At 27.5% G+C, this 21917-nt stretch overlaps 1 protein-coding gene and 1 long non-coding RNA gene across 5 annotated transcripts in view; one reads left to right on the top strand and one right to left on the bottom strand.

The window, feature by feature from the left end:
* The first annotated feature begins 3686 nt into the window (after nt 1–3686).
* Nucleotides 3687–16558, top strand: LOC139427020 (uncharacterized). 2 transcript variants are annotated; one of them, XR_011638143.1, is made up of 3 exons: nt 3687–4231; nt 14402–14474; nt 16114–16558. It is a non-coding gene; the product is annotated as an uncharacterized lncRNA (long non-coding RNA). The 2 variants fall into 2 exon arrangements; XR_011638142.1 differs by lacking the exon at nt 3687–4231 and having other exon boundaries at nt 14103–14474.
* The window catches only part of LOC107446426 (cell growth regulator with RING finger domain protein 1), a 47716-nt gene continuing 35280 nt past the window's right edge, over nt 9482–21917 (bottom strand). For 2 of the 3 annotated variants that reach the window (XM_016061066.3, XM_016061065.3), the window contains exons 4-6: nt 19804–19954; nt 13362–13469; nt 9482–13005 (exon numbers count right to left, since the gene is read on the bottom strand). In XM_016061066.3, the coding sequence (XP_015916552.1) occupies nt 12802–13005; nt 13362–13469; nt 19804–19954 (463 nt within the window). In that variant the 3' untranslated portion in view covers nt 9482–12801. Of the gene's footprint in view, nt 13006–13361; nt 13470–15620; nt 15685–19803; nt 19955–21917 lie in introns of all 3 variants that reach the window. The other variant, XR_011638141.1, reaches the window with a different exon arrangement.

Here is a 21917-nt window from a genome sequence, read left to right as displayed (position 1 = left end):
CTTTATTTAAGATTTTTTTTTAAATTAAAATGACTTAAGATTTATTGGTTTAAAAATAATACTAAAGTGTGAAAAAAACAAACCAAAGAAATGTTCACTTTAGTAAAACATTTTTTAAATTATTTCTTGAAAAAACCTGTGCTTTTAAAACATCGTTAGACCTTTTTTTTTTATTTATTATACTACTTTATTATAAAATAATAAAGTTATATTGACCAATGATCAAATTCTATACTTAATAAATGTAAAAAAGAATTAAGTTTTTTATTTATTTATTATTTTCTTTTTTTTGTAAATAAAGTCGACTAAAGATTTATTTATTTAAAAATGATACTGACTATCTAACAAATTATGAAATAAACGAGTATTGAAAAAAAAATTTGAAAAAATACTTTAGAGCCAAATTTTTTTGAAAAAAATAACACGTACTTTGTTTTAATTTTTTTATAATTAAAAACGACTGAAAATTTATTGGTTTAAAAATATTCAAATTATTATACTTACGTGCATTAAATAAATGGAAAAAAAAACTTTTTATAATAGAGTAAAATTGTATCGCTTAAAATGAAAAACAATAATTAAAAAAATCAATGAAGAATCTTTTTTTTATTCATATTTTCTTTTTATTAATTGGCTGGTTCAGAACGAAAATATAAGCTTACGCAGATTGCGCAACGGTCGCAAAGTAACTGTAGATCTATTAAAAATAATTGAAAGAATCGTTAAATCCTACAGGAAGAAAAAAATTACGAAATAATGCACAACGAAACGATGATAAAATTGGTAATCTAAACAGTAATTCTGAAATTACAAACATTTAATTTAAAATAATTTCCTTTTTTTTTCGTTTAACTTATAGTTGAATAAGTGGAAATTTTGTTGCGAATTTCAAATTTTAACTGAAGAATTACATAATTTATGTGATATATTTGCACCTTTTTTTATCTATTAATAGTATGGAAATTTCATGTTATCAAAAATTACTTAGGTTAAAGTCCTGATTATACTTTTATGTATTAAAAAGTCTGCCTAAGATATGCTAATATATTATTGCAAACTTGGTTAAAGATAAATGAGTGCTGAGTGATAAATGAGTAGTTTAAAATTCAAAATCAGACTCAACATACTTTTTTTCATTGAACATAAAGCTTACTAAAAATAAACCTTTTCATTAAATCAAGTGTCGTCTTTTGAATTTTCTAATGACTTATTGATTGACCCTAAAAAAAGACTTAAATAGGGTTTCATTTTATAAATAAAGTAGCATTTAAAATAAAAATTTTGTTTCTTATTTTGAGAAATTTTGTAGGCCCTCTCAGTTTTCACATCTTCTGAAAAAGGAATAATAATTTTTTTTTAGATTTATAAAATGGCATTGCTCTTTAAATTATTTCAAATATATAGTATATTTATATTTTAAAAAGTACTTTGTTAAATTTTATTGAATAGTTACTTTTCGATACTATATAAAATTTTAAAACAAATAAATATAATTTTGTTAAAAGTTAAATTATTGTAAACAGAAATAAAAGAGAATATTAGTTGTGATGGCTTTGTTGAAAAGCAGGATTTTTTAAGTAACTGTTCAAAAAAATAATTGTTTTAAATAATTTTATTCTATGACTACATTTATAAATTATGTAATTTTTTAAAAATCAAAAATAATAATAATACATTTAAATGTAAAGATATGAGCATAAAGTATTTCCTTACTGGTAGTATTAGGTTGGGGCAAAATTAATATAATATTTTCTTTAAATAAAATGAAATAATTATAATATAATTTTACTCTTTAAATTAATGCATTTTATGCGACAAGAAACTAGTTAAGTTACATCTATAATAAGGTTAAGTTACATCTAAAGATATAGTGTTTTAGGTATATATTCAAAGAATAAACATAAGTCTCTACCTCAAAGACTTGAGGTTTACTTTCTTAGGATGCAAACTTGGCTTTAGGAAATTCCAGCTTGATCAAATTGATAACTTTTTTTTTGTTTTTGTAAAAAATTTCATTGTTTGTTTTGGATTTTCCGGCTTCAATTGATTACCTCGGTAAGTTTTCACAAACACAAAAATAATCTAATAATTATTAAGTTGTTGAAATCTAAAATTTTCCCTTACAAATATTTTTAAATAAGTATTGAACAGTAAATTACCTTTCATCCATTATTGTGTAAATATTTTTAGTAGGCTATGTTTTGCTGCAATCTAAGTTTAAAGTCATAGAAATAAATTTGGCAAAAATCTTGTTTTGACATATTTTCTTGATAAGGTCCTAAGATTAATGTCCTGCTATAACAAGAACACCTATCTATGGGTTAACATAAATTATAACAGGAAAACATATTTATGACATTTCTTCAGACTTTCTGTGTAAACACAGTCTGAAGAAATATCATAAATATGTTTTCCTGTTATTTAGTATATAAATAACCTTGAGGTTTTATTTGTTTTCTGCATAGCATTAGACTCATTATAAACAATTTAAATGCCAATTTTTTATTGTTTCCACCAACTTACGTGAATCCTTTACCTTTACGGGAAAAATGGTTTATGTCCATGAAAGCTGATTCGGGGGGAAAACAAGAAATTTCAAGGTTTGATAATTTTTAGAAGCAAGCATTCAATTTAAATGTCGCCCGGTGGCTGAGCGGTAGAGCTTCGCGCTGTGGTGCCACAGGTCCCTGGTTCGATCCTCGGGCCGGGCAAGGTTGACTCAGCCTTTCATCCCTTCAGTGGGTCGATAAATGAGTACCAAGCATGCTTGAGAACTAAACACTGGGGGTTCCGCGTTCGGCTGACCACCTGACCGGAACATCTACTCCTGCACCCTAGAACCTATGGTTAAGAAAACTGAGATGGGCACAGTAGGCCTTGGCCGTCTACGTGCTGTTGCGCCACTGAGTTTAGTTTAATTCATTCAATTGAAATCGTAAGAATAAGAGCATGCACGACTGTCACAAACATTAATCTGAATGCTCTGAAAATTTCAAAACAAAATTTGCATTTTTGATGTTAAAAAAAAAATTTTAAATTGTGTTGGACAAGAACTATTTTTTCCTAAAAATTTCTCTCCAATGAATGCTTACTTACTTCTACTCCCGTCATCTTCTTCACTATGCTTTTCTTTGTTCTTTTTCTCTACTCTTCGATAGAAACCGTTATTATCTAACATAGCTCATCTGCACTAGGGATGTAACGAATATTCAATTACGTATTTTTTTAAAAAAATATTTTTTTAAAAAGTTTTTTTTTTTTTTTCAATTTTAACAGATTAAATAAAGAGTAATCTAATACAGTACAGAACCTCTTATCCAGAAAACCGGAACGAAATTCAATAAATATTCCTGCCATTGTTTAAAAAAAAAAATTTTTTTTTTCCTCATAAGATTTTAGGATTTTTCTTTCTTTTTTAAAAGATGTTTCCTTTACCATCATATTAGAATCATTAGTTTCCTACACTGTCAAGAGAAGTAAGAGTCTTGTACTAAATATCATCAATCATTCCCCTACATAGTTGTTTCTTTTCACTCATAGCTCAGTGAGAAAGAGTGACTCATTGAACACCTGTTTTCTTATCATCTGGCCCTTAAGCAGGGAGAGTCATTACTACCAGCTTCTCACAGTAGGAGTCATCATGTCTGTTGATTGCTTAGTCCAGGAGAGTTAAAAACAAAATTTTATTTGTCTTCTTTGATTCTTAGAAATCTCTTAAAGTACTTTCTACAGGGACTATAAAAACTCCTATTTTTCCTATTATCCTTGTACCCCTTATTTTTTTTTCCTGTTATTTCCTACTCTTCTTATTTTTTGAAAAATTATCTGTCATTTCTGCTATTCCCCCTTTGAACATAGTGACAGCCTAAGAACAGGGAATAATGACTCAAGGGCAAGTATTGCAGCTGCACCTGTTTTTCAATTCACTCATTTCGAATGGGGTGTGAGGAGGGGGCAGAACATGGTAGAACATAAATTATTTTTATTATGTCAGCTTCTGTGTCTGCTTGCCAATTTATGTTTAACTGGAGTGGAGGAGAAATAAAATAGCTCTGCTTAATGAGGAATAAGATAGTGATACACATGTTTTTCCTTCTGATTTCGATTAATGTTTTAGTAAAATGTTGAAACCAAAGTTAAACTCTTCTAGATAGTAATCGAGTGCCAGAATCTCGGCGATATTGTCGCAAAACGTTAGATAGTTTTTTGCAGACGATTTTTCCTTTGGGAAGTAAAAAATTTTTAATTTCTTTTCTGCAGAAATTTTCGAAATTTTTTTTTTTTCATCCAGAATTATATTCAAACTATGTATTTCTAGAGCATAGGAGGAGGGAAAAGAAATGTTTGAGAACAATAAAGTAAAAAAATTTGTTTTTCTTTTATCCAGAAATTTTCGAAAGATTCTTTTTTTTTTTCCATCCAGAATTATATTCAAAGGATGTCTATCTCGTGCATAGGAGGGGAAAGAGATGCTCGCGATTTTTCTCTTCTCATTTGTGAATAATGAAGTAAAAAATTGTGTTTTCCTTTGTCCCGAAATTTTTGAAGAATTCTTTTTTTCCCCCATCCAGAATAATATTCAAAGGATGTCTCTTTCGCGCATAGGCGAGAAAAGAAACGCTCGTGATTTTTCTCTTCTCATTTGAGAATAGTAAAAAACAATGAAGTAAAAAAATTTCGAAAGAATTTTTTTCTCCATCCAGAATTGTATTCAAACGTTGTCTTTCTCGCACAGAGGGAAAGGAAATGCTCATGATTTTTTCATTTGTTAATAATGGAGTGGATGGTTTTGAGTCCTGACGCAGACAACGACGAGGAAGATGTAGCCCACTCCCTTTTTTGTTCATTTTACATTAAGCCTGTATATTTTTATTTCATTTTTTTTCTTTTTATCTTATTAATCTTATGTGTATTACTTTATCGTTTTTTCTTCTTTTTAAGATTATATCTAAATATTTTTTTTAGTTGGGTTTGACAATAAAAAAAAACAGCTTTTTGTAGCGATTCAGAAAACCGGAAAAATCAGTTATCCGGAATAGCGATGTTCCGGATAATCGGTTCACTACTGTATCATATTTGAAGTAGTTTTTACACAGATTTATTGAGCTCTAAAATTTGCAAATTTATGTTCTGATAAAAAAAAAGGGAAAAGCAAAATTTGAAGAACTGAAACTGGGTCATTTTATACTGAACTACGAGTTTTGTATTGTTTTTAAGTTACATTTAGGCATGTTACATTTAGGCATTCATCGTTTTTTCAACGCTTTTTGTTTGAGGAATTGATAATATTTCTTCAATTCGTTTTTTCTGTTATTATAAAACAGCATTTTAATGGAACGTTTCTAATAGACTTTATTATCGTTTTTTTTTTTTTTNTTTTTTTTTTTTCCTCTTTGGTAAGACATAACAGTCATTTTCGAAGTTTAATTTATATTTTAAGAAGAATTATTTTCTATTTACTCTCTTTTGCTTTTTTTTATTAACTTTTCTTCTTATCAACATTTTTATTATGACTAAGTATTTTTTTTAACGAGCGTTTCTAACAAACGTTATTCTTTTATCTACATATTTTCTAAAAACACGGTATTTTGAAAGAAAATAGAGATTTTTATCCTCAAATTTTTCGTTTAAAAATTAAGAATGATTTTTGTTTTGGTTTCTACCTAGCTTTTTCTTTATTAAAAAACTTTGTTTTTATCGTCTTTTTATTATGACGCAGCAATTAAGTTGATTTTCATCATTTTTTCCAAAAAATATGATAATTGGAAAACTGAGATGTTCAGCTTTAAAACTTTCTTTCAAAAATTAAAATTGATTTTTATTCTTTCTGTTTTGCTTTTTTTTATTTCTTTCTGGACGTTTTTATGCCAGTGCGGCTTTTTTAAAAAGGGTTTCTAATGGACTGTCTCTAACATTTTATTGATGCTTTTTTTTCTCCCGGAAAATATTTTTTTTAGCATTTAAGCTTTGTTTCAAGAATTAAGAGGAATTTTTTTTACAATTTCATTTTTTAGGTGTGAATCAGTTTTTTATTTATCTTAAATATTTCTAATGAATAACTATTACAGTAATTTTCCTTTTACCCCATACCAATAATATAGCTAAGTTTTGATTATTCTTCAATAATGACTAGAGTTATATAAATACCTGGATTATAAAAAATTCAATATTTTTAATACGATATTATTTATAATAACAACCGAATCTTGAAACGAAACATTCATTTTTGTAGCCACTTTTAAATGTTCAATTTGTGTGATTTTGTCGTCGATCTTTTGTTTCTGTCAAGGTTTAACAATTTTTACTACTTTCGTTTGATGTAATGATTTACAAAATTCGAAAAAAGAATAGTGCGTTTTTCCAACTTCAAAGCGCGAAAATACTGGAATATTAATAAAATAGAAAACGTATGAGTAATACTAGTATATGACTAATACACATGAATAATGCAAGAATAAAAAACATATTACATTTACAATTAAAAAAATATATATATATGCAATTTTATTCTAAGCAATGTAGATTTCTTTTTCTTTTAATTAGTAATTACTATTAAAAGAATCATGCTGAGAGATATTAGCTATAGGGAAGTTTATTGCAAACAATTCCTCCTCAGGGTTTAAGTATAAAGAATAACATTTATTAATAATTTTTTTTAATGAATAAATGTTGCTATCTGGCTGAATATTAGGTATTCGGCTAAATCACTATTCGTTACATCTCTAATCTACACTGTGTAACAACTCTCAGGGAGAACCGATTCTCTACATTATTGATTTGTCAAAATTTAGTAATCCTCAAAATGCAACAGTTGGTGATTTAGCTGTCATTTTTGTGAAAAATGACAGAAACCGTATAACCCCCTTGATCTTCAGTTATAATTCTCCAAGCATTCTGACTCTGGGAAAAATTATCTGCACTAACTAAAGTCTAAGTATGATGATGTTTATTTTGAGTAAAAATTTTATTAATTATACACAAAGGTTCTTTGGGGGAAAAAATTTCCGCTACTTCTGAAAAAGAAAACGAAACAAAAAAAAATTTGTTAAAAAAAATCCAGAATATTTATGAGGTTAGTAACATAAAATATTTGTGAAACTATAACATTTCTGGAATGAGCCATAACTAGTAGGTTGGGCAGGAAAGATGCCGTATGTAAAAAAAAAGAAAATTGATATAAAATAAATTAATATCTTCTGGTCTTGCATCTCTCTGGAAATTTATAAGAACTAACAAAATTGATAATTTTTCTTAAATTTTTTAATCTGGGTTTGTTGATTTAAATCAAATGATTTTTTTTTAAAAAATCATTGATTTAAATCAACTGATTTTTTATATATATATATATTGATTCTAAAAGTTAAAAAATAATGTTTTAAATTATTGATATTTTTATTATTTCTCTTTATTTTAAATAAATTGCTGCATTAATTAATTTTAGTTAACGAAATTACTTTCTTTCTTGGTGTATGTTCAATTCCAACACATTTAAAATTACATTTTTAAAAATCTTTTGACTCTTGAGATTGAAAGTACAAATTAAAGTACACATTTAATGCCGTCTTAATATAGATTTGCATGGCTGTAGAAAGTAATTAATAAGCATGAATTTTTCTCCAAAAAAAATGCAAATAATGTTAATTAAAATTCTACCTTTTGATGGAAAAAACATAGAACTAAAATCCACATTATATTTTATTGGTGGAAAATGTATATTTCTAAAGCTTGAGGTTATATTAAAAAGAAATTACCCTAATATGCCAAAAATAGAAAGAAAGAAAAAAGGCTGATGAATTCAGATATTTTTTTCCTGATATGGTGTAATTTTTTCCATTCTAACTTTTTCAAAGTCTATTTGAAGCAGTAGAGTTATTAACTGGTAACGGGTATTTTTTTTCTCATAATATGTTTACAGTATCTTTGACATTATCAAATTTCCTATAAAGAAATTTTGTGAAAAGAAATTCCAATGAGTACATGGATTTTTTTAAAAAATTTTTTAGCTTAACTTATCTATTTCGATATAGGGTTAAAAATGAATATTTTAATATAAAAATATATAGATCAAATATTTATTTATTTTTTGATGAATGACTACATTCATAAGCACAATCTGTTACATTTATTTTGTCATATTAAAAATCAAGAGAAAAAAAATCAGAATTTTAAATTAAAATTATGGTTTGCTAATTGAAGCTTTGTTTTAATGGTTAAAGAACAGGGGTCTATCCAAGCCAAATTTACTACTGCTTAGCGTTACCTTCACAAATTCAACTTTAGAAAAATACTTTTTCGTCAAATTTTATTTTTGTGTCTCGTAAGAAACGATAAATCCATATTTTTGTGTTGATTTTTTAATATAATTTCTAATTTTCACAAATTATGTCTAAATTTTCCCAAACTAAGTACCTCTCAGAAAAACCTAGACAAACCCCAGAAGTATTCTTTAAATTCTCTATTTCATCTAGTCTTGAAATTTCAATCATGCATTTGTTTCAAAATGGTTGCTATGCATTCAAAGCAATGTATTATAACAGAAAATTATTTTAGTAAGTTAGAGTTTCTTAAATATTGTTATAATATAGCTTTAATATTAATTTAATTTTGATTAAACATTTATAAATGTTTTTTAATCATAAATTAAAGTTCTAACAATTAATTTGAATAAAAATCAAAAAAATCTGATTTAAATAAAAAAAATCTGATTTTTTTTTTTTAAATCACAAACCCTGTTTTTAATACCACTTAAAATTGTTCAATTGACATGCTCTAGTTTCTTGTGCTTACTTTATTGTTCAATAAAAGGAAATATGTTAAAATATCATAATTCAATGCATACCAATTGCTCAATGTGTCTAAAAAATAGGAATTATATCAGTTTTCTAAATTTACTGTTGGATCGTTAATCAGTAACCATATTAGATTACTTCTAAGTGAGAGATTAGTTTTAACCTCTTTCAAAAGGCTTTCTACCGTCTTGAACAGAAGAGTTTTGACAAATGTTTCACAAGGCTTTAGAAAATTTTAAATTTTTTAATTTCACTTTGACTTTAGGATTTCAGCTTGACAGTTGTTAGATGTATTTCATTTAACTTAAAAATCATGTTATGTTTTTTTTGCAATCAGGAGTTAGTTAAAATATTATGATTTTTTCTACCAGGTTCTAAAATTTTCTACATTGCAGCAAACCTGGTTTGTTCTAATTGAATAAGTTACTAGAGTATAATGTAATTTATAAATTTGATACTTTATACCTCCTTTGGCAGAATAGTATTGCCTATTAAAATTGACAGTCAATTAAGAGAACTCAATAAACTAGTTTGATGAACCAAAAAATATAATTATGAGGCAGAGTTTTGTATGCCCCACAGTTGGCCTCTGGAGATTTTTATTCAGAGCCAAGTTCCCATATATTTCTTTCCATGTTGTTTCATTAGGAGAGCATTTGACACACAGGATTTAGAGTGCAAAAAAAGAAACATTTAAATAACTTTTGATTTAATGATCAGACATTAACAAAGTAGGACTCAATATTAATGCTTCGAGCGGGTGCCTTCAAATATGCTAGTTACCGCTGACAATATTTTAAGTTACAAAATCAGACACAAAAACGTACCGTTTTCGAACAAATATAATTCTTTTTAAACACATTCGGATTTCTAACCCCAGCCACAATTGCAGGATGCAGCCACAATTTGGGAAATATGATCACAACAGTTTGGTCAGGAGAGCGGTTCTAAGTTTAATCCCCTTAATGTTAATTTTACAATTTGAATATTTTGCCGTAGTTCGAAAACTTTTAAAAAGAATTCAATACATTTTGGCAATTATGAAATTCGTTAATCCAAAGATAATTCCATGAAAAAATAAAAATACTTATTTATAATTTTTAAGTATTTTATTTTTTACTAGTCAAAATAGTTTTGATTTGTGAAGCTTGCAAATTTTTACCTAATTTTAAAGAGCATTTTTTTAGATGGCAAAATACAAAAATTTGAACGAAATCGGTCGATTAGTTCTTTTGAAATAGAGCTTTAAACATCTGACTATTTTAAATTTATGATGAGGATTCTCAGGAATTTAAAAATAAATAAAAACAGAAAAGGCTAAATATAGTAAAATAATGGATGACACATCGAGACATAGCGTTAAAAAGAATCATTAATTTACATTTTTTTTATCTTTGATTAAAAAAATAATTTAAGTTAGATAAAAAATGTTCTGATAGCTTACTTAATTTCCAAAGTGATGTTACATTAAAAACACAATCCTGCCTAATTTCATAAAACTCGCATGATGAACACTAAATTGAAAAGAATGAATCTAGGACTAAATGAAAAGAGACCAAAGTATACATGATTATTCTCTAAGGTCACTCCTCCTTCTGTTTTTTGCTTTGCATTACCTCTATGGGATATTGGTGTGAAGCTTAAATTAAACTTATACATAGAGAAATTTTAACCATAAAAAAAGTTAATATGAGAATATATCATTTAAAAACATTAATATATTTCACAAACAAACAATATTTTAAAAAGGGGAAAATCAATAATTTAGAGAACATTAAATCTGGGTCTCATTTGGCACCCCTGTAACCTGGTGCTCAGGGCTGATGCCCACCTTGCCCGCACCTTTCCACTGACACTGTGCCCTACATATAAAATGGTTCACAACTATTTGTCAAAAACGCAAAGGCAGGGTGAGGTGACCTAAATAAACTGATTTTGAATATGAATGTACAATAGATATGCAAATACAGCGTTAAAGCAATTGCAAGCAAAGCAGTACTAAGCTCAAGAAATTGAAAAGGTAAGTTATATAAAAGAAAACAACTTATTAAGAGTTTACAACAGCTTGCAACCAGTTTACAATCAAATTGCGGTTTATAATAACTGCCCAAAAAACGAGTTTCAAGAGAGATACAAGATTCTGAGTGGGGGTGCATAGATTGGCCTATATTAGAAACATTACCAGCAGCAACAGACAATAGGCAACCAGATCTTCAGATGGTACAGGTATATTTGATAGGTATTATGCTTTTTGATCTCAAATTAAGAAATTCAAGCATGTCAAATCTGGAAAAAATAGTGGCTAGGGAACAGATCTACTAAGTCCTATCTCATGGTACCCATAGAAGCTTGCTGCTTGAAATCTGAAGTGAGCTGGGGTTTCATCTTGCTTGAAACGTTATTGTGCAAACACCCTGAGAAAAATTGGCCAGAAGTTCAGGTAATACGTCTTGAAGGAAGATACAGTTAAACAACTTTAGAATATACGACTCTACTAAGTTATTGTGTACAATGTTTTCCCGAACATTAATGAGAAACTTTTATTGGTAGACGTATGCTCTTTTGCCCTGTGGGTTATAAGCCCAAAGGTGAGAAATATGGATGTTAAACATACCTGAGCGACAAAAGGATTACTCATCAGTGAATCAAAAATCTGTAGAGAAAGTGGGATTTGATCCAGCCTGATAGCAGATGGCAAAGAGGATAAGTTGAAAATAATGGTCAATGCTTGCACACTTTGCAAATGATATGGATGTATTCCATCTTCATAAAAGTTACATGGCTCACCTTCCAATGCACGTCCAAAAGCTCTTAAAGGATTGCCTTTTAATGCTTATTTTATTCTTTTTTCCACAGCAGGAATTCTGTGATACCATTCAGGGTCAATATACACTGATCAATTCTTGCTGAACTCCCGATGAAGACGCTCAAGTGCTTGGCTTAATGCGGCATTTCCACACACATTCCTTTATGAAATATGCTTATTTCGGTTGTCTCTACCTGCTTTTACATTTTGCACAATTAGTTTTGAACCATCCTGTATGTATATATATATAAATTACTAGTTATGATAAAAGACATGACATAATAAAAAGTACTACAGTACAGAACCCATTATCCGGAAATCGGAAAACCAAAAAACCGGAACAAAATTCGATAAATTTTCTTGCCATTTTTTTAATAAAAATTTTTCCTCATAAGATTTTACGATTTTTCTTTCTTTTTTTAAAGATGTTTACCTTACCATCATTTTGAAAATAATCATTAGTGTATTACTTTATCGTTTTTTCTTATTTTTAAGATTATTTCCAATTTTTTTTTTCTTAGTTGGGTTTAACAATAAAAAAAACGGCTTTTTGTAGCGATTCAGAAAACCGGAAAAATCAGTTATCCGGAGTAGTGATGGTCCCGACCGTTCCGGATAATCGGTCCCCTACTGTAATAACAAAAAGCTTAAGCTTCATAAGCCAAATACAGAACATTTTAAATAGATGTTTATATTTCTTTTTTAAACAGTCTTCTCTGATAAACAACAATTTCCATTCATAAAATCTAATTATATAGTTTAAAAATGAAAATAAGCGAATGCTATCAGACATGACATCAATATCTAGGCAGCAGTATTTAGTTAACAAAAAACTTTTATATTTTTATTGTTTTTAAAACCTTTTTAAATTAATTTAAAATATTTAACACAATTATAAATTATGACAATGTAGAATTTTTCATTTCTAGAAAGTAATTCTAGATAAATATTTGAAGACTTTTTGGTTCGGTTAATAATATTTTCAGATTTCTTTCAATAAACTAATTTAAAACACTATTTTTCAATACTGTCTTTTATTTATATTTTTTGTGCTTGTAAGTGCTTACTAACATTTATTCTATGAAGAAAAATCATGAAAAGTTTATAACACCTTCAAAAAAATGAATTTTTTAGTTGCTGCAACAAATGATACCAAATAATACAAATGTCAGAAATGCAAAATATCACATTTTTCAAATTGAAAGACTAGCTCTGAGAGACTGTATTTGATACAAAATAATAATGTATTGGACCACGACAAATGGGGCAATTTTTGCACAGTTCAAAGCATGTTTGGCACAAACATATATGTCCACAAGGTACCACAACTACAGATATTTCTCTAGACATACACACAACACAAAGTTCATTTCCAGTTTGTGATGACTCAAATGATCCAGGGTAAATTTTCTGAAAAGAAAATATGTATATTAAATAAGTATGTTAGAACAACATTATTACTTTTAAACAATCAAAAACTTAAACGCATAAATTTTATTACTAATTAAATGAAGTTGAAAAACTTAACAATTAATGTAATTTAACAACGTCATGAGTTATGACTAAAACTTTATAAATACAATTTTTTTTAAAAATTAAGAAAATAATGTCCAAAACAAAATAATACCTTATGAATAAATGTTTTTTTTTACGTTACAATTTATAAATAATGCATCTTTAAATTAATTAGCTATGTTTTTTCAATATTAATTTCAAAGTAAATAAAATTTGTAATGGATAAAAATATAAAGAAATAAAATCATTACTTTAACAATACCAAGATAGCCATTTGAACTTTTGGCATATTGTAGATAAAGTTCAGCTGGTAGTTTTATTTCTTGATCTGGTATGTGGATAATATTTGCTAACAGCATCTAAAAAAAGTATAGAATAAATATTTACTGCTTAGTAAATAAATAAAACAAGTAAACAAGGAAATAATAGATAGCAAAAATTTCACTGTTCATCAGCAGCATCCAGCATTTACCTTAAATAAAGGAAACTAAGTATGTTACAGTCAAACTCCATTAACATGAACACGCTTAACGTTCCCTGTCAAATTGTGTACAGATATAATACTTTAAAGTACTTTTAATGTAAACATACTTAATGTGAAATATCTTTTAATGTGAATTTTAATTCCATTACCCTTGGAAAAAAATTTCCTTTTAATGTGAACAGAAAATTTATTTCCCCTTTGACAGGAAAGAAAATTGACCATTCACAATTCTATACCTGCATCATAACATAATTGCAGCATTACAGCAGTCAAATGAAAGAGTTATATGAATTGAATGTGTTGAGGGGGGAGGGGTTTTACAGGAAACAACATAAATCCTTTTGAACTCTAATATGACAAGCTTTCTTTCCTCTCATAGGTGTGAATGTGAAGAAGCATGTTTTCCTGAGAAATGATCACCCATATTCATCCTTTATTCAATATGGGTAGTCATTTTTTCAACACTCTCATAGGTTATTCTAAGAAATTGATATAGCTGAATGCATTTCTATAGAAGACGTGCACAGCTAAAATGCTTCTGAAATTTCTCTAGTGAATACTTTGGTTTACTTTCCTCTGATGGATGCTATCGATGAAATTAAAACAGTTCGTTCTTTTGTAATGCAAAATGAACATTCAAATCATATTTGGGGTACAGTTAATAAGTTTGAAGACTTTTGGAAAGTATGAGTGAATAAGAAATCAAAACAGCAAGCTATTACTGATTATTTTGTTAGTAACTGATTAACTGATAACTGAGTATTATTGCTCTCTAATTTATGAGACAAATCAGTTTTTTCTTTTTAGTTAGTTACTTTTCTACTTTTATGGAACTTTTTATTTGCTAGTACAGAATTGGTAAAAAGATAGAGTATCGAAAGTAAGTACATTTTTTTGAATTTTGTCTTAATTAAAATAAATTTTTCTTCTTTTATAACTTAATTTTATTTTTTAAAGTAATTTGCTGCATTTATTATGAGATGTATAGAAGTTATTAATTTAATATAAAATTAAAAACATTTATTGAAATGAAATATATATTAATTTACATATTCAAAAAAGAAATTTAAGATGAGAAAACATAAATAGATAGCAGATATAAATAATAGAAAGTTACGTATAGTATGATATTTATCAAAAAATTTCTGAACTGATAACATGAATTACTTTTAACATGAGCAAATTTTCTGTCCCCCTTTGAGTTGACGTTAACATTTGACCGTAACTCCATAATCAAGCATATGTATCTATAGGTTGAGAACTTTTCTTTAAATCTAAATTACAAAAGGTAGTCTTATACGTGGATCAGTTAGGCTAATGGAGAAAAGCTGAAAAGTCCTATTGTTTTAAAACTGACAACAAAACTGCACATCATTTATAATTTATAGTGAAGAAAATTTTCTTGTTCATCTTTGAGACATAATAAAAAGAACACAGATGCTTCGAATTGTATACAAGACAATTGGATAAATAACATTGCTAGCTTCAGCTAGGATTATCATAGTTAGAACTATTGCTTAAGGTGGCTGAGGTTTTCAATTGAAAAATATTCCACCTATTATTATCTGCTCAGCAACATTTTTGCCCTTATGCAGACATGTTTAAACATGCATCGAATTTCTCCTTTACATGGTTTAATATACAGGATTTGGAGAAAAATAAGACCTGAATATACAAAATTTCCATTAGTAGCCAGTAGACTCTAAAAACTTAGTAGCCACTAACCTAATGATTCGGTGACCAATGTCAATAGGTCCTAGTTCAATAGCCACTTTTTGCAATTTTTTTTTTTTTTGCTTATATAAAATTATACTTAAAAAAATCATAATAGAAATAATCTACCACCATAAAAAGTTAATTCAACAATAAAAACAATATAAATCTGTGACAAAATGTAGTTAAGACTGTGACAAAATTTAGTTAATGTGACAAAATTTAATTAAGAATTAAAATTTGGGTAAGAAATTAAGACTTTAAAGAATTTATTTATAAATATTTAAGCTGCCACTTCTTTTTGTTGACTCACCCAAGTGGTGAGTGTTTATTTTCAAGTCTAAGAAAAAACATTATCTTGCAGGATTGGTACACACCTAGAAAAAATTAACAACTTGTATCAATTTTGTCATAAAGAAGCAAAAAATTTCTTAATATTAGCTTCAACAATGAAAATAAAATTTCATATCTGCCACAATCGGATCTATATATATTAATTTGGAGAAAATAAAATATTCCGGTTGCAACAAACATAGAAATTTGATAAGTTTATATTGATATTACTATATGAACCCCTTGTCACGACTTAATCCACAATTAAAATAAGAGAAACTACAGAACTGTTATAGTTATTAGTTTCATATGGAAAATAATAATTACAACAACTTACTTAAAAATGAAAAAAATCTGGTTAATCCGTCATTTTTTCAATCAAACAATATTATCTTTTTTACTTATGCAAACAGTGAACCTGTAGCACTGAAATAATACATATAAATATTTGTCAACCATAAATATATTCACAGCAGGATCCTTGTTACTTTTCCTTTCCACCTTTTCTGCGGAAATTGTGACTTGCCATTCAAAAAAAAGAGTCATGGAATGTTTACTGCAGGTGTTGCACTCCTCCATGACAATGCTTGTCCACATACGGAGTGATGCACAGCAGCTGTTTTGAGGGAATTTGGCTGGGAGTAGTTTGATCATCCACCCTACAGCCCTGATATTGCTCCCAGTGATTATCACGTTTTCTTGCACCTCAAGAAATTCCTGTCCTCCGGTGAGCGACGAAGAGCAGAAGACGTTTGTCACACATTGATTCCATTCACAGGTGGCAGAGTTCTACGACAGAGGGATACAAAAGTTGATTCCACAATACGACAAGTGTTTCAATTCTGGTAGTGGCTATGTTGAAAAATGGCTAAAACAGTGCTGTACTTGTTGCCAATAAATATGTTCCTGAAGGTGTGAGTTTGTTTTTTTTTAATAAATTAGGGAAACTTACTTTCTGGATGAGCCTCGTGTATATATATTGTCACGTAGAATAAATAGGACTTAGTCTACAAAGTTGGAGAGCTTTATTCAACACCTACAAAGTACAGTGAACAAAGTAACTGGCCCCCTTCTTAAGACACCCAGTCTTTTATAGGAATAATAACAGGAAATGATAGAAACAGGAAATTATATGCTAGAACATTCTAGAAACTTCTAGGAGAAACATAAATAATAAATAAAAGCTTATTTTAGAGTTTTATATTTTCTTACAGTTCTGCGGATCGAACCCTGAATCTCAGTCTTTCCAGGACGACGACTCTGTCCTCTCGGCCACACTGACAAGTCAATATATATATATTATATTGCTCACTTTGAACTATGGGAGTTATTGTTTTATTATTTTGATGCAGTTATTCCCATATGGTCATAACTTAAATCCAAATAATCATTTAACAAATATTTATCTATATATACAGTGGTGTCTCATTGTTGCGAATTCACAAGAAAAGAACATATTAATCCACACTAAATAAAGTCTGAAACAGGCAATGTTCATTTTAATTGAGTAAAAGTTTTATAAAGGACACTATGCAGAAAAAAAAAATTTTTTTTCATTCTTTTGAAAAGAGAACAAACTAAACTATTTATATATTATAAAAACTGTGTTCATATTTTAAAATTCTAGTTGCTATACTTGGCTAAGCTTAGGAAAAAAACATTATTTTTAAAACAAAATATTATTGGAATAAGACGCAACTTGTGTAACATATATTCAATGAATGAATATTGTTTTCACACATGAAAAATTAACTTTTAAACATATAATACAAATCTTATTTATCCCAGTATGTCTTTTAAATCTATTTTGATATCAATTTTGAGCCAATATAAATTTTTCAGTAACAACTCAAGCTAGCATTCTGCCATACTAATCTGTAATCCTTGAATGAGTTTTTATACCCAAATTCCCAGTGAATTTTTACCCTTTTTTTACTTTTGCAATTTGAATTCCACTGACAATTTAAAAAAATGATAGCATTTCTTATTGCAACAGTTAGAGACAAAAAAAAATTGGTTCAAAAATTGCTTGAGGAGAAGAGAAACTAATCTTTTTTTCTGTACTATAAGAAATATGCAAAATATGCAGTTGAAGTAATTCATTATAAGCTCCAATTTAAGGCGATCTCGCATTTAAATAAAAAATATTTAATATAAGTGAATGGTTTCTTGTTAAAAACCTATTCAAAATCATGTTATAGTGAGCATCACAATGATTAAATGACGAGTTTTCCAAAAAATTTAAAAAACTATTCAGAAAATAAGAGTTTAAATATTTTTTAAAGTTACATTCTTTTTCAAAAGGGTTACAAGCACCTCTTTAGTGTAAAAATAATATGTAACTATACAATATACAGACAAAATGTGACGTTCCTCACATGTATTCATCAATCACACAATGACTAATAAAATATATTATTATGCAAACCATTAAAATAATTCTATGCCTATTTTTGCTCATGTTCCTAAAACCCAGAATATCATCAGCATCACCCACTTACAAAGACACAGAGTTAGCTGAGTAATAGCAAACTGTTTTGCAGTATAAGTGTTAGTGATAATGTATTTTGTGGCATGCAAGTTATAAATTAAACAATTGCCGAGGTTCATAAAAACATCAAATGAATAAAAAAGAAACTCTTTTTTAAACATTTTCTAATTTATTTCATACATTATACATACTTGATAATTTTAGTTGATTTTGTCAGAATGGTCATCCTGGTTTTAGGAGCTAATTGTCCGAGTTCCTACATTCTTTTATAAATGAGTTTAACTGTACAATGAAATTTGTCCTCAGAATCCTAAGACTACTACACATTAAGATTACTTAGTATTAATTAGTAATAGGAATTAACAAGGACTACAAATGTGCCTAAATTAACTGAAGATTCGTATTAAATGGAGCCACATTAATCAGAGCCCACTGATCACTAATTGCACAAATTACACACCTAATTTCTAGAACTTCATCACTTATTTAAAATCACTAGACCTATAAATGCTCAATCTCTCTTGATCAGTGATTCCCAAAAAGTGTTGCAGGGATTTCCAAGGTTCCAAGGAAAAGTCACAAGGGTTCCAAGAGTTAGGACTTTTCTATTAACTTATTTTTCAACTACTACTAATGATTTTTTAAACCTGTAATTTTGTTTTATCCAATCTATTATTTATCATTTACTTAATATTTTGGTTATTTTTACTAAATTTTTAATTAAAATGCCAGTAAAAAAAATGTGAAAAAAATTACAGATATTTTTAATAACAATATATTAAATAAGTCATTTGAAGGATATCCATCTATAAAACAGAATGTTAGTAATTTCCATTTTACTTTGAATTCAAAATGAAATAAATAATTCAACAATCAAGAAATATGTCTCCCCGATAATCATTTTGAATGCTTACAAGAGTTTAGTTTTGTTTTCATTTAAATGAAATTCAGGTTATTTAATTTATTTTCAGTTTATATATACATAAAAAAACATATTCAAAACTAGACAAGATGCCATTCTTTGGCGACAAATACAACTGTCCTGCAACCAAAAAAAATTAGGCACCACTGAAAACTATTACTATTTACTATGCTTAATAATATAAAATTCCAGATTATTAATTAATATTTATCTTAGCTATTCGTCAGCTACTGAATTATAAGCACTCTTTCTTGCAAATTTTATAACTTTAATAGTTATCATTTAACAACTAAATACTATTTGGCATTTTTATTTTAAAGGGCCTTAACTGGAAAAATTTTATGAGTTGGTAAAACTGCAAGGGTTAATATAATTGCGATATGCAAGTCAGTCTTTTGATTTATTGTGAATAATAATAATTGAAATTTAGTAATTGAATATAATAATTGAATAATAATTGAAATTTAGTAAGTGAAAATCTGAAAACATAATCTAAGTTTTCCACTGTTTCTTTTCTTACTTTGCCAACTGAACCATAATCTTCTAATGGTGACTAATAAAGAAAACAATTTTTTTAAACCAATTTAGTATGCAGACCATATGAGAATAGCTATCCTGCTGTCAAAAAACATTAAAACCATCTAAGTAGACGTAAAAAGTATTAACCAAAAATGAAATTTTATCAAACTAAAAATGCAAAATAGTAATAGAAAGTAAAAATTGTTAAATTAAATTAATAGATGCAATTACCATTTCGGGATTTGTTATGTTTGAGAGCGTTTTATTAAACATTATGAGTACAAAAGGATATTTCAACCTTGGACAAGATGTTTGAACAGCTTCAAAATCAAGTTCTTCAGGTGGCTGAAATTCTTTAGTAAGTTCCTCACCTTCAGGCAAGCTTCAATTTGTTAAAGGTCATTATTGTAATAAATTTAAATTACTATGGCAAAACACTGCATGCAATAATACATTTCATTCAATATTTTTGTGCAATATAAAAAAGAAGTTTTGCTAAAATCTTTACAAATTGGTTTTAAAATTTTTTGAAAAATTAAAGATAAGGCATAGTTGCAGATCTAAGGTAAATATAACCTGATATGGTTACCATCTACTTTCATATTACATTTCATTCCTGTAAGTGCTTTTGACTCCAACCTCTACAGAAACAGACTAGACCTCGAATTTTAATGACCACAAAATTCCATATAAAAACCCTTTAAAGGCATGCTAATACAAATTTTCATATTTTTTTTAAATTTGAGGAACTAATTATGATGCATTGGGTCTATGAACGAGAAAATTGCACTTAAAAAAATTCTAACTCATTGTCCCACAAGGGAAGGGGGGTTTCGGTGGTTAATAGCTGTCCGCATAGAACATTTTCGTTTGATAAGAAAATAATATTTTTTAAACTTGTTTTTTAACATTTTTTACGATAAATTTTAACTTTATTGAAACTAAATAATAAACTTAAATACTAAAATCATTTATATAATTTTAAACTCGAAAAAAGGCTTTAACAAATATAATAAAATAAGTAATAAAATACAAAATATATAATAGCGCAAATAAAACCTATGAATTTTAAACACCAAAAATGTTCTAAGAAATAAAATATAATACAAATATAATGTATATTATGCAATATTATGATGAAATAAATAATACAGAAACATATAATAATGAAAATAAAATATATAATAAAATTGAATAAAAAATAAATATCTTACTACGACATTCTCTGCTATATATATTCTGGAATTTTTCCATTATAAAGAATTAAACTCACATCTCGTAATTGAAAATCAACAATACAAAATAAAAATAATAAAAAAAAATTTAAATTGTTAATTTTTAAGACAAGCAAAATGCAGTAAAATTAGTAATAAAAAATAAATTTAGCATCAACTCAATATGACTGTTCACTAATTCAAAAAGAACGCAAATGAGAAGAACAAATTTGCTTCAGGTAAGAAATTTGAGGTAATTGGCCTTATTTTAAATAAAAATCAATAAAAGACACATGGTTCTCCTTTCATAAGCCCCATGCTAACGAAAAATCCTAATAAATTTTGATCTACTTCACTATCTAAATGAGTGAAAGGGAGAAAAAGGACATTCGTTGGTTGGAATATTGTATGCTCTAGGGGCACAGTGGCCTCACTCTGAAACCAGGAAAAATAAATGTAAAAATTAAATACTTTTCTTTGGAATCTTTATTGGGAAAAATTTTGTATGTCAAAAGGAGCTCATAAACAACAGTAGAATATTTCAAATTCTTTTTGTATTTCATTGGGCAAAAAAATTTTTTTTGAAGTAAATAAAAAAAGCCTTGAAAACTTTTAAAATATTACTTTAAAAGTATTGGTTTCAGAAATTGACCGTTGTGCGTTAAGTAAATTTTTTTTTAAAAGAGCGGTTTAGCTGTCATACCACTGCGCGCTAAAGGGCTAAAATTAGTGATGTAACGAATAGTGATGTGGCCGAATACCAAATATTCGGCCAAATTTTAGACCGAATATTCGGTGGCCGAATACTTACTTTTTAAAAATTTCTCTTTTGATTGTAATTAAAGTAATTTTCAAATTTTAAATTAAAAATGAAATAAATATTAACAAAATTGCTTTTTTAATCTTTGTATATTTAAAAAAATTTTAACAACTTGATTTATTTTTTGTAATAATTTAAATATCTTGATGCCAATAACAAGGCAATATGGCTTTTATAAATCTAAATAATTAATAATAGCATATTTTAGTTATAGTTATACTTGTAATTTATATGCTATTTTATTTAAGATAAGAACTCATTACTACTGTTAACTGTAGTAATGAGTTCTTATATGCTATTTTATTTTATAT

Source organism: Parasteatoda tepidariorum, chromosome X1 (assembly GCF_043381705.1).
Source record: "Parasteatoda tepidariorum isolate YZ-2023 chromosome X1, CAS_Ptep_4.0, whole genome shotgun sequence".
Lineage (NCBI taxonomy): Eukaryota > Metazoa > Arthropoda > Arachnida > Araneae > Theridiidae > Parasteatoda > Parasteatoda tepidariorum.
This window is presented reverse-complemented; position numbering and strand designations above follow the sequence as displayed.